The 12,905-nt window shown below is 31.9% G+C and overlaps 1 protein-coding gene across 2 annotated transcripts; it reads right to left on the reverse strand.

Annotated features, from left to right (window-relative positions):
* Window positions 1-64: 64 nt before the first annotated feature.
* On the reverse strand, window positions 65-10,410 carry LOC108741178 (microfibrillar-associated protein 1). 2 transcript variants are annotated; one of them, XM_025976870.1, is made up of 5 exons: window positions 10,218-10,410; window positions 9,856-10,161; window positions 9,525-9,804; window positions 712-951; window positions 65-655 (listed from the first exon to the last, which is right to left on the reverse strand). In XM_025976870.1, exons 1-5 carry the CDS (start codon window positions 10,282-10,284, stop codon window positions 223-225), a joined length of 1,326 nt encoding a protein of 441 aa, XP_025832655.1. In that variant the 5' UTR covers window positions 10,285-10,410; the 3' UTR covers window positions 65-222. The 2 variants fall into 2 exon arrangements, with proteins under 2 accessions (XP_025832655.1, XP_018331366.1); XM_018475864.1 differs by lacking the exons at window positions 65-655; window positions 712-951 and adding an exon at window positions 8,670-9,228 and having other exon boundaries at window positions 9,285-9,804.
* Window positions 10,411-12,905: the final 2,495 nt, after the last annotated feature.

Here is a 12,905-nt window from a genome sequence, read left to right on the forward strand (position 1 = left end):
GAATTAAGGCATAATTGTGTTAAATCCATACATATAATATAACAGCTAAAAAAATATTTTCAATAAAATATATTTATGTTAAAAAATTGGCAAATGTTCTTCTATAAATAGTTTTATTTGCCATTGCTATGCTCAATGCGTTTTCTCATTACACCGTAAGTATTAATTAGATATTTAAAAATAGATACATCAAATATGTCGGTACATGTACAAGTTATTTTATTATTGTACTTTTCTCTTTTTCAGTGAAGGTCTATCAAAATGTTGCTTCATTCCGCCTGCTTGTGAATTGTGAAATTTTAAATTCTGAGAAGTTTCACTAACCCAAGGTGAATCAAATTGAGTTGTATCTTGGTCAACCAGATGCGTATATTTGGTTCGACCAGATCTCCCAAAGTTCTTAACTTGCATCACCTTTGGAAGAATTGTTTTGTCAAAATGATCTTCCAAAGTTGCCTGAGAAAAGTCTCGTTTATATACGTCATCTTCTTTATCCAAATAAAAAGCTCCTCTGTGGTAGTACTTCTGTAAAAATTTATATTTGCCTTTTATAGGCTTATTTATAACTTGTTTAGGATTAAGACGCAATTCCAGTCGCCTTTCTTCTTCAGTCATATTTCGTAATCTTTCAATTTCTAGCCTCTCTTTCTCTTGCCTGTAAAAAAATTTTATATTTTGTTTACATGTTTTTTATGATAGTGGTAAACTTACGCTTCCCTTTCTTCTCGGTCTCTTTTTATTCGTTTTAACTCCCTGAGCTTCCATGCTTCATATTCAAGTTCATCATTCTCATCATCTGTATTTACATCATTAAGATTTGGTTCATTGTCTTCTTTACTTTTGGCTTGTTGCTCTTTTCTAATTGATTCTTCTACCATTCGTAGAGTTTGTCTTCGCCTTTCTTCTGCTTGCTTTTGTGCTTCCAATTCCAATTGTTTCTGTTTTTGGGCTNCAAGTATGACTTCTGCAAGGACCTGAATTTGTAAAAATATATATTTAACTATGTATTTTAGTTGATATTACAAATCTAATTGTAATAATTAAAAAACTTGAAATAAATTTTAAAAAAACATGTCAAAATTGAGATAATTACACGTTACCTAATAAATTCTACTATTTACAATTGAAAATTGCAATATTTGCGTTGTCATAAAGATTTAGTTTTCTGCGTGAAGTTAAAAGAATTTGCGATTTTTGATGTACCTGTATGCTAATGATGTTAAGGAATGCATTAGTCGATTACATTTCTAAAGTTCTGTTCATTAGAAACCACATTTTCTTTTAATCGGTAAGTCGACGTTTCGAAAGATTTTTGGTTACTTTCATAGTCCAGCTATTTTGTTACTATTAGATAAGTGTGTAAACTTATAATTAGTCGACCATAATATTATTTGGTTTTGATGGTTTATTTCTACAATTTATAACGTTTTAACGGCAGTCGATTAACTCTACCAATTGTTTTCTACTTTATAATGAAGGTGAAACTGGAAAGTGTTTCAGTATCCATTCAGTGCATTTAAGTAATTTAATGTCTTTCATTTTGTGCATCTACAAAAAAAAATGAAAATCTTATTTTACTATAAATATGAAATATTTTGACATTTAATAGGGGTTAATATCAAATATTGATCTGAAAATTCATTTTTAATTTTCTCCCAATACAAACTACTTCAAGTTAATAACGGAAAAAATTGTTGCTGTTGTCACATCCTTGCCGGGAATCGAACCCGGGACCTTTGGCTTTATGCACCAATGCTCTGACCACTAAGGTTAGTCCCAAAGATCCCGGGTTCGATTCCCGGCAAGGGTGTGACAACAGCAGCAATTTTTTCCCTCATTAACTTGAGGTAGTTCGTAGTGGGAGAAAATTAAAGACGAATTTTCCCATTAATATCTTATTTTTATTTATTCGTTTAGGTATGGGTTCGGTTTGGTTATTGTACTTACTTTTGTCGACCCTCAAAACTAGGGGAATTAATGGTTTCTGTTAATCATCAAACGAAACTCATTTACCAATTAAAAAATGTGACCGAATTTAAAAAAAGAAAATTGCAATAATAATGTCTTGAAAAATGTTCACGTCATCTTCCTTGATCATCATTATCGCATTCGTAATCTATCTCCCAGCTACCTAATCTCAACGCTCAATTACCTAATTAATTTTTTTCATTTTGTTGATGTTCCATTTCTAATTATTATCAAATTTGAACTTGTTATTAGTACATTTACTATAGTGGCCGGCTTTGTCGTAAATTTATGATGATTCATCGAGTAATAACTCGCTTACCATTTTCTATGTGCCCTAGGGTTCGATACGATCACGTCTTCCATTGTTTTTAATTGACTAGGAATGTACGTTTCGCTCTATTTATTTCCACGTCTTATTTCCTACAAAAAGAGTAACGTGGCATGAAATCGGCAAGAAGGTCAACTTGACCAAACGATCGCGACCTTTAAGTTTTAATTCAGGTGTTAAAAACTGTCTTCTATGTATAATCAAGTTTAAAACTGACGTGACAAGTTTTTATCCATTAGAACCTACGTTATATAATCAATAACGGCCTAAATTTTGATTAATTATGTGCAGGGAAGTTTTAAAAAGTATATGAAATAACTGATGTTATTTAGAATTGCCCTTATGCAATAATGTTTATTATTTAGACACCTACAAATATCGAATTTAAAAAATCCCATAATTATCAATATTAAGGTGTTTCAAAAAAATTAACTTTTGTTTTTTCGGAGAACATTGAAAAAAGACAGAGTATCCCTTAGATACGGATCCTGTTATAATATGAACCGTAATATTAATATTTACAAGTGGCATTTTGCAATTTTCTATTTCCCACATAAATAACAAGAATTTTTCTTTTTTTAATGTTGGAATTTTATAACTCGACAAGAAATAGTCTTCGATACATCCATATTTTTCCCCACTAGCACTAGTCCAGAGCTATTACCTAAAAAACCAATAAACAAACAGAAATTCTCCGGTATTATGTAGATTAGATTTAAAGGAAGTACCTAAATATTTGCATATAGATTTGTGTAGGTGTAAGATTTTTATATGGAAATACAGCAAGGTAATTTCTGTGACAAACTTCAATGTAGTTATTTTTCTATAAATTCAAAACGCGACTAGTGTCCTTGAAATAAGCCATAGGTACTGATTTCCATACTTGAATACTTTCTTGTTTAGTTTACAATGTTGTTGTTCTCTTCATAATTCAGTAAAAACCACAGATCACACGTGAATTAAGAAAATCTTTCTTTTCGTTTTCTATAAAATGTATTCAAAATAACAAGTTTTTATCTTAAGAACCACGTATTTTAGATAAATGTAAATTTATTTGCTTTTATGTTATTTAAATCACCGAGAAATTTTTAAACATGAGATAAGTAAAAAATTTACCAGAAAGGATAGGCAAATTAATACGTAGGTTTGTCGTTTTTTTATCTTGATATACTTACACAAATTTACAGAACTATATTTTAGGTTAGTCAATTTTGACCCTTTCAATAGGTACCACTTTATCCTTCTAGGAGACGTTAGTTTACCACCTACATTTTTGGGAACATTTTTTTTAATTATTTTACCGAGAAATAAAACTGTATATCAATTTGCGGAAGTATAAGTATATATCATTTTTTTGCTGGAAAAATTGCACATTTAAGCCTCTCCCCCCTTGATTTCAGCAAGTATGACTTCTGCAAACGGCCTCTTGCTTAGATAACGTCATAGGAATCTTATGAGAAAAATCGCCACTATTGGGATCCGTCAAATGGGCATACACCATTTGGTGGCAAAATTTATAACTCGAATGAGGGAAAAATTTACATAGGAACTATGCACGAAAATTGTAAAATTGTTTATTAAAATAATAAAACACGTTAAAAAAGTAAAAGTTTTTGTGTTGATGGAGTCGACGAAGTTTTCTTCTAAAGTTAAATCAAATAAAAAGTTAATATCATTTTATCGTAATTTAAAAACTTGGAAATTGCACGGTACACTATAGGAACTACGATAAATTTTCCCTAATCGACGCCATGTTTTTAGGCTCCTCCCATTTGACGGATCCCAATATTCGATCTATTTACATTTTTGTAGCCAGCTCTTCATGTATTCCAAGAATTCACCTGTCTCGATTGTGTGAATTTTACATCAACAAATTTTGAATAATTTTTTAAATTCCATTTTTTCCTTGACCACTATTTGTTTGTGATACATGGGTACTTGAGGACTTATATAGTGTAATGTATAGTTAATTGGGAAAGGTCAATTAGTTTTCTGAGTAATATGTAAATCTGTTGTTTGCAGCAGAGTAAAATATAAATAAATAATTCGATTTCCTTGACTTGAGTGCGTGTAATTTGTATAGCAGACAAGTGTACCTTGACAGTATCTGTACGGTAGAAATGTAAATAGTTTTTATCACTACAGAAAATTTAATGTAAATCGGTAATAATATTTAAACAAAACAGACGTGATAATTATAGGACAGTTTTAATTTGAATAAATTGACTACCGTTGTAGTAGTGTTGTACATTTTTAAGCTTAATTTCAAATTTGAATGTCAATAAGGCAGGAAATCGCCCAACAAGGTAGTGCAACCAACCTGGGTGTAGCGCGTTATTTTTGCATTAAATTAACTGCGACTATAAGTAATTGCCTTCCATTATATTTATAAACATTTTAAAAGATCGGGTTCGGAATATTACTTGTTTACTAGATTATTTATGCTGGAAAATATTAAAAATTTGAAAAAGATTAACTTAAAATCAGGACTGTCTCAGGAACCAGTATCAGGTGGCAGCAGGAAGGTAGAGGATCTTAAAAACTTCGAAATGATTTTTTCTTAAAATTCAATTCCATGTGAAAGTTTTAGTTTCAGTAGCTTCGGAATTAGAAAGGTTACATATTTTTATGTTCCTTGTTCCTCAAACATTCAAACGATGCCATGCATGGTATACCTGCACCAAACATTTGTTATTTATTTTGCTTTTTAGGTTTTGGTGTACTTACTTCCTCTAAAATATTTGTTCATAAATGAACGAAATAATAACAAAGGCAATGAAATTTACAATTGGGTTACATTAAGGGCATATCATAAAAAGCAGATATATTAATAAATAATGTCTGAAATTTAAAAAGAATGATTTCATAATGTCACTAAACATCTTGATGGTCGTTCCATTCATGTTCGTCTACACTTTTTGTTCGAACCCTGGCGATTTAAACCATTGAAAAAAGAGATCAACGTACGTGCAATGGAATTCGTTTATTATGACTCCGCCTATATCGACCAACCGGTTAATATGAAGTAATTGCAGTGTTAAGTTTGGTTTTCATATTAAATTCTTCATAAGGAAGTTTGGATATAATGACTCTCTTTAAAATGACATCATTTATTATGACTGATTCTCAAGAAATCATATCCGGCTATAGTGACCCAAATGATTAATAATAACATTTTCGCTCATTTTTCTAACCCTCTTATGTATATTGATATTATAATTCATCGTTCTTTTTCTTTTTCTGTTAATAAATATATACAATTTGTAGTTTTTCTCTCTATTAAACTAAACGAATTAACCGAAATAGAAAATTGTTGATTTTCTAAGACTGTGCTTTGTATGACGCCCGCTTAATATAACGTGTTTGTCATTTCGCTACGATGTTATTATAAGCGGATCCTGCTGTATATGAGTGTAGGTATACAGAAGTTGTAAAATGATTGTTATTATAAGGACTTGAATCGAAGCTAGCCAACGAAGCACGCAATGCTTAATGTTATCTTGTGCTGTTTGCGTAATCTTCGTCTTTTATTTTGTTTTTTAATATTGTTATATTTTGTAGCGGTATCGACTTTTATGAGATGAATATTGCGCTATTAGGTTTCTGCAGTGCAGGAAGAAAGTAAATTATACTCTATCTGGTAGCGTAGCGTGACTTTTAATGAAATTATCAACTTTTTTGCTTCAACCACATTCTACATCTTCGTGTTAACTGAAGCGAACACAGGTGTAAACAACTTTCCAGGTACTAACAAACATTTAAAACAACAGAGGCCTAAAAAGATATTACAGACGAATTCGGTTATAACGAACCAAATTTAATGAATGCTTAATACATACTTAGATATAACGGGGATTTTTGTAGGTGTCTATGTGTTTGTTTACTCATACGATTCATTTTATTACTACCCGCGAACGGGGAAAGGTTTTTGTGCGAAATTCGTTCGTCCATGTCGAAAAAACTTTAGTTATAATGGGTACATGGAATTGTTTTCTACTGATCCAATTTACCAGCAAGGAAACGAAAAATCTGTGACTGTGATACCTATTAGCTAGTCAGTTGTTATTGCAAGCCCATAATTATAATAAATCTCAAGGAAACAATTTGAATAACCTGATAATTAATAATAACCTTAAGATGTAAATTATTTCCTATGAATGTTTGATTTAAACAGTAGCATTGGTTTCTTCCGCTATTTCAAAAGGGAAATCATTAATATGCTTGCTTACGTTTTTAATAAATAATTCTTATGCCCTCAATAAACACCAATACAACGTCTTTTTGTGCTGCTAAGCCAACAAAAGTTAAGAAATTGCCTTAATTACTACTTAAAAATTAATACTAGATATTTCTGTATATAGAAGGGCACAAGCGGTAGCGTAACACAACCGTTTAGTTTAGACTGCAAACAGTGAGCTATAATAATAACAGGGTGGCCGTTGACTAGGAAAACCAGAAAAATGGGGATTATCGGGAAATTTAATGCAACCAGAAAAAAGCATGAAAAGATCGGGGAATTTCGGAAAATATATAATATGTACGATTTGTAGGAACATATGCACTTTTTTTGAAATGAAACTTTACGCACGGTAGGATAAGTTCGTTTCATGCCAGTTGCTATGTAACGAAATCATGCAACGGATGTCCCCCCTCTACTCGGCCACGTAGTCGAGTTCGTAGCGGGGATCGCTTGAGCCGTGAGCGCGCTTCAATGCAACGTTCGTTACAGGCAACTCCGGCATGTATAGTGTAAAATTTAAATTCATAGTGTACAAATAATACCATTAAACCAATTCCTTAGCCCCTATCTCGGTATGTTTGTATGTTTGAAGCAGTTTCACTTCAGTAGCGTGTTGTATAATTGCACGTTGTATTTTTTTTATAACAACGAATGTTAATCGTATGTTTCCTGAACGAAATACAACTTATTATTCTGAGGGGGTAGGTACTTTTAATAAATGACCAAAAAGCTGAGGCAAAAAATGGATTAAAAATGAGTGTATGCCTATGTCAAGGTGCATCACATAATATGAAACTGAGCAGCACATTCCTATAAATCATCGCATCACCTCGAAAAGAAAAACAAAATATGGCATATGAAACTAGCATACTTTGATGCTTATTTAATTAATGCGAATGTTTATTAAATCAGATCTGTTGCAATTGGCAATCGCTGCCTTCGAAAGATGTTTAGCACGTTGCAATTGATGTACAGAATAATAATCCGTTTTCCACCCCTACAGCAGATGTCTTGTTTGACTGAAAGTTTTCCATTTTGTTCGTTTCTATTTATTGCTTGAAGAATGTATTTTGGTATGTATGTATATGTGCGTGTGCCATATGTTAAACACGTTGAGCAACTCCAAACAAACCTATCACGTTTCACAGTCGACCCCTTGCAGACACAAGGCCTTTGGGACATGCATTCTGTTTTTCTGCTGATGGTAATAGTACCTAAAAATGGAAATTCCTTTTGGGATTTATGTGCATAATGTTCGCTGCATAGTATTCGTATACAAGCCAAGGTTATTTTAAAGATGAATGTATGTATGTGTGCGGCCTCTCTGGTGGGGCCTCGTGGGTATGACACTCCGACTTGAAAAACCTTGAAAATTTATGATTTGGTCGAAAAAATCAGGGAATGGTGTTTCATTGGTCAGCAGGGATTTTTTTAATATCCCAAATAAAATAAGGATAGACCTATTGTGAGCGTTACCTACTGTGTGAAATCGTAAACCAAAATAAACCGAGGAGTAATTTCCGACCAATTGTTAGATACCTCTCATATTTTATCACTGGTCCATGTTATTTAATACCAAAGTTATGTATCTAATGTTAAAAGTGCACTTTTCAATAACTTCTTTCAAATAACACTAATCTTAACCTTATATCATATTTCTTGTAACTTGTATTCATTTCGTTTTCCATTTTTTTGTGTCATTAATTNTTTACAAGATAATAGTTATGTTTTTATTGAGTTTTATTATTTTAATAAAATGATTATTCAATGTTTATTAAATATGTAACCAATTTCATTTTTTTACTAAATATGTAAACAATTCTCTGCCATAATTCCTTAGATTTTAATATGCACAGCTGCAGTTCTATACCAGTTCATTAAATTTGTAAATTTTCCATTTACAGTCTTTTAATTAAAATATGTAAACAATAGTATATAAATAATACACATTATCACACAAAAGAAAATTTGACTTTGTTCCTATTTAATTAATTCGTTTGTGTTTGTTTTATTGATTCATATTCATTAAAAAATAAGGAATTAAGGCATAATTGTGTTAAATCCATACATATAATATAACAGCTAAAAAAATATTTTCAATAAAATATATTTATGTTAAAAAATTGGCAAATGTTCATCTATAAATAGTTTTATTTGCCATTGCTATGCTCAATGCGTTTTCTCATTACACCGTAAGTATTAATTAGATATTTAAAAATAGATACATCAAATATGTCGGTACATGTACAAGTTATTTTATTATTGTACTTTTCTCTTTTTCAGTGAAGGTCTATCAAAATGTTGCTTCATTCCGCCTGCTTGTGAATTGTGAAATTTTAAATTCTGAGAAGTTTCACTAACCCAAGGTGAATCAAATTGAGTTGTATCTTGGTCAACCAGATGCGTATATTTGGTTCGACCAGATCTCCCAAAGTTCTTAACTTGCATCACCTTTGGAAGAATTGTTTTGTCAAAATGATCTTCCAAAGTTGCCTGAGAAAAGTCTCGTTTATATACGTCATCTTCTTTATCCAAATAAAAAGCTCCTCTGTGGTAGTACTTCTGTAAAAATTTATATTTGCCTTTTATAGGCTTATTTATAACTTGTTTAGGATTAAGACGCAATTCCAGTCGCCTTTCTTCTTCAGTCATATTTCGTAATCTTTCAATTTCTAGCCTCTCTTTCTCTTGCCTGTAAAAAAATTTTATATTTTGTTTACATGTTTTTTATGATAGTGGTAAACTTACGCTTCCCTTTCTTCTCGGTCTCTTTTTATTCGTTTTAACTCCCTGAGCTTCCATGCTTCATATTCAAGTTCATCATTCTCATCATCTGTATTTACATCATTAAGATTTGGTTCATTGTCTTCTTTACTTTTGGCTTGTTGCTCTTTTCTAATTGATTCTTCTACCATTCGTAGAGTTTGTCTTCGCCTTTCTTCTGCTTGCTTTTGTGCTTCCAATTCCAATTGTTTCTGTTTTTGGGCTTCTTTTTCCTTCTCTAAAATAGTTATTCTATCTCTTTTACGCACAAAAACAGGTTTTAAGCGAGGCCCTGTTTCCTCTTCTGAATCGGAATATTCTTCATATTCTGAACTTTCTGAAGATTCTGAATCTGATTTTTCCTCTTCTTTAGCCATAAATTCCTCCTCATGTTGTTTAGTGAGAACACGGGCTTTTAGCTGAGCTCTTTTCTTTTCTATTTCACTATCACTTAATTCAGCTTCAGATTCATCTTCATCTGGTGCTTCCAATGTATGCTTCGGTTCTAATAATAAATAGTTATACTTTTAGGCTAATTAAGCTAAGTAAATTTTACCTGGCAAATGAATTTGTTCTTCCTCGTCAGATTCTTCTAAAACTTCAGGTTCATGGATGTGCCTTCTTCGTTCTGGCCTATCTTCACTTTCAGCTTCTCTTATTTTAAGACGCCGTAAGCGGGGATCGTTCATATCATCATCACTAAGTGCAGGTTCAGGGGATGGTTGGTGCACATTGGGATGATTTCTTTTCTCCAAAAAATCATCATCGTCACTTTCCCAATCTGATAAAGTATCTTGGGCATAATCTGGTCTTTTTCCTGACACGTATCTGTGAACTTTTACTTTCTGCATAGAAAGTTCCCCTTGAAAAAAACAAATAAAATTAAGACTTAAAAACACTTTTAGAAGACAAATTCACCTTTTTCATTGCGAACAGGCACTGCTCCCGCAGTACTTTGAATACCAAATGTAAGAGGAGGATTCATTATAAATATTGTTTTTTGAGTTTCGAAAATTCTAGCTAAAATGCAATAAAAATCTTTACACAATTGCTTTTCACAAATTAATCACATCCAAACAAACATTAAGGTTATGATTGTATCAGTTGTCAATTTTAGAACAGTCTCGCCAACATGTAAAAATATTTCTGGGTCACATTGACATTGCAGTTGATAGAATGCTTCTGGTTGTTTATGTCTGTTATTTTTTAGCATATTTTTAATACTTAAAGAATGTAAATATTATTAAATTACGTTTTAATTATTCATTAGTTGCTTTTATGTGATTTAGTACTTATACATTGTTACTTTGCCGTTAAGTAGTAAATGTAGCAGGTTTTCAATTTTCTTTAGCCCGTTTCAATTTAATATGACATATAAAAAAGATTATATGCGCTGTTAGCACAGGGCAAAGTAGTATTACGTAAATGAAAGTTAGTGTCAGCAATTTCTTGTGCTGAAGTGTACGATGTGTTGCATACCTATTTACAAACAATTCCTTTAAATTTCAATCATTGATTACTATACATATATTTAAAAACCATAATGGCCGACATCAGTGACAATGCAACAACAATTGAATAAGAATGATGGCCGACACAGCAACAATTAGAAAAGAATGATGGCCGACAAAAGCAACAATTACAAAAGAATGATGGCCGACAACAGCAACAATCAGAAAAGAATGATGGCCGACAACAGCAACAATTAGAAAAGAATGATGGCCGACAAAAGCAACAATTACAAAAGAATGATGGCCGACAACAGCAACAATTAGAAAAGAATGATGGGGCCGACACTACGTCATAGTATTGTTCACAAAAGTGAATTTCGACTACTCGAAGCAATGTGCTAACAGTTTCGAGCTCACAGCGGCTGCTAGGGGGGAAGAAGTATTGGTTTATAATTTGATTGTACATGTACAATTACAATGACTGTCTTTATATCCACATAATGGTTAGTTCTATAGTTTAAATGAACTCTTAGGTTGGTGGTGCCGAAACACCTGTTCTGTTTTCTCATTAGAGTTTGCGCGAGAGATGTGTTCATGTACGGAACGGACGCGGTTGTTGTTTTAGTAATTGGATTTAAAGATTAGTTAGTGGTTTTTGCTTGAAATGTGACAGAACATTGTGTTTTTGTGAAGAATTATTCTGTTTAGTTACCGTGTTTGTTGTGTTTTCTCATTGAAATTGTTGTTTTCTTCTGTTATAAGTACTTGAATACACTTTTGGAACTTAACGTTGCAAGGATACTTACAGGGAAAGGTATGAATTTAAAATTTATAAGTTTAAACTAAATACTAAACTGATAATTGCTATGTTACGATTGTTGTTGTACTTTTGTGATTTGCAAATTATGCTGTTCGCTAATTGCTGATTGTAATACCATATAATTGAAATTTATTATTTTTTTTAATAATGTTCTTTTTATTAATAGAATGTCAATTATTTGAATATGTATTCAGAAAAGATATTATTCTCGAAGAATTCATATTCGTTTACTACGTAATGGGAAGAACGAGATAGGTGCGGCAAATTCTTGCTTTTCGTGCCAGCGGCTGATTTTAGTAGTCTTACTTACATATCTGAAGGTAGGGCACCAGTTACATGTAGTATTATGTAAAGATTCTCACGATCATGAAGGATAAAAGTATGCAAGAAACGAACATGTTTGTATTTTCATGCAGTTGAAGATTTCGCAAACAACTATTTTGCAGACGATTTCATTTTGTTTAGGTCAACGACTTGCGTTAAAGTGTGCCCTGCTTTCTTACTTTTCTTATAAGCTGTTGGTCAGGACAATTCAAAAGAGACAAATGACTGTATATTTTTTAAAGAAAATATCCTATGAAGTTATCACAACCAAATATTTAAAAATCTAGAGTAATGAGTACTAATGTCTGCTGTCTGCCTCTATGTTCACATACCTGTATTATTACCGCAATAAAAGTTTGGTCTTTAGTTCAATAAATAATACTTCAGATATTACAACACTCCAGCCCCTAGCAAAATATTGTGCTTTAGAGGAAAGGGCAGGGCAATAAAAAAATTAAAAAAGTACCTTGTCCAATTTGCCTATGTTTAAGTTTCATCCATATATTCATCATATCGTTTAGGTCAAGCTCGCTTTTTATCATTAGGGCATCAAGCCTCTCCTTTTTGTTGTGGACCTAATCGAAATTTTACCTATTTTAAGTCAACTAAATTTTCTTTTTCGTTCGAAGCTACCGAATAGCTAGTTGTAAATATTAACTGACAAAGATGAAAAGTTTCCCCAATAGCTATTTTATATTTAGCAGGTACCTTCCGTGATGCTTTGCATAAAAGAGCAATCGAACTTCTATCAAGTATCTCCAACTGCGTAAGAATGTTAATGAATGAGGCCTTTGGTCTGGTGGATACCGCACAATCAGTTTTTTAATATTTCCACTTGTTTTTGTCTAAAGGATTTATCAAAATGTTTGATATTGCTGATTCAAACGTTCTACAGCCATTTTGAGATTATCTTCCATAAACATTGTATTTAAATCGAAAACGGTTAAAAATTCTTTTTTATAAAACATATTTATATCAAAGCCCGCTGTGTTGGATCCACAGTTATCAATT

Source organism: Agrilus planipennis, unplaced genomic scaffold (genome assembly GCF_000699045.2).
Source record: "Agrilus planipennis isolate EAB-ADULT unplaced genomic scaffold, Apla_2.0 scaffold256, whole genome shotgun sequence".
Lineage (NCBI taxonomy): Eukaryota > Metazoa > Arthropoda > Insecta > Coleoptera > Buprestidae > Agrilus > Agrilus planipennis.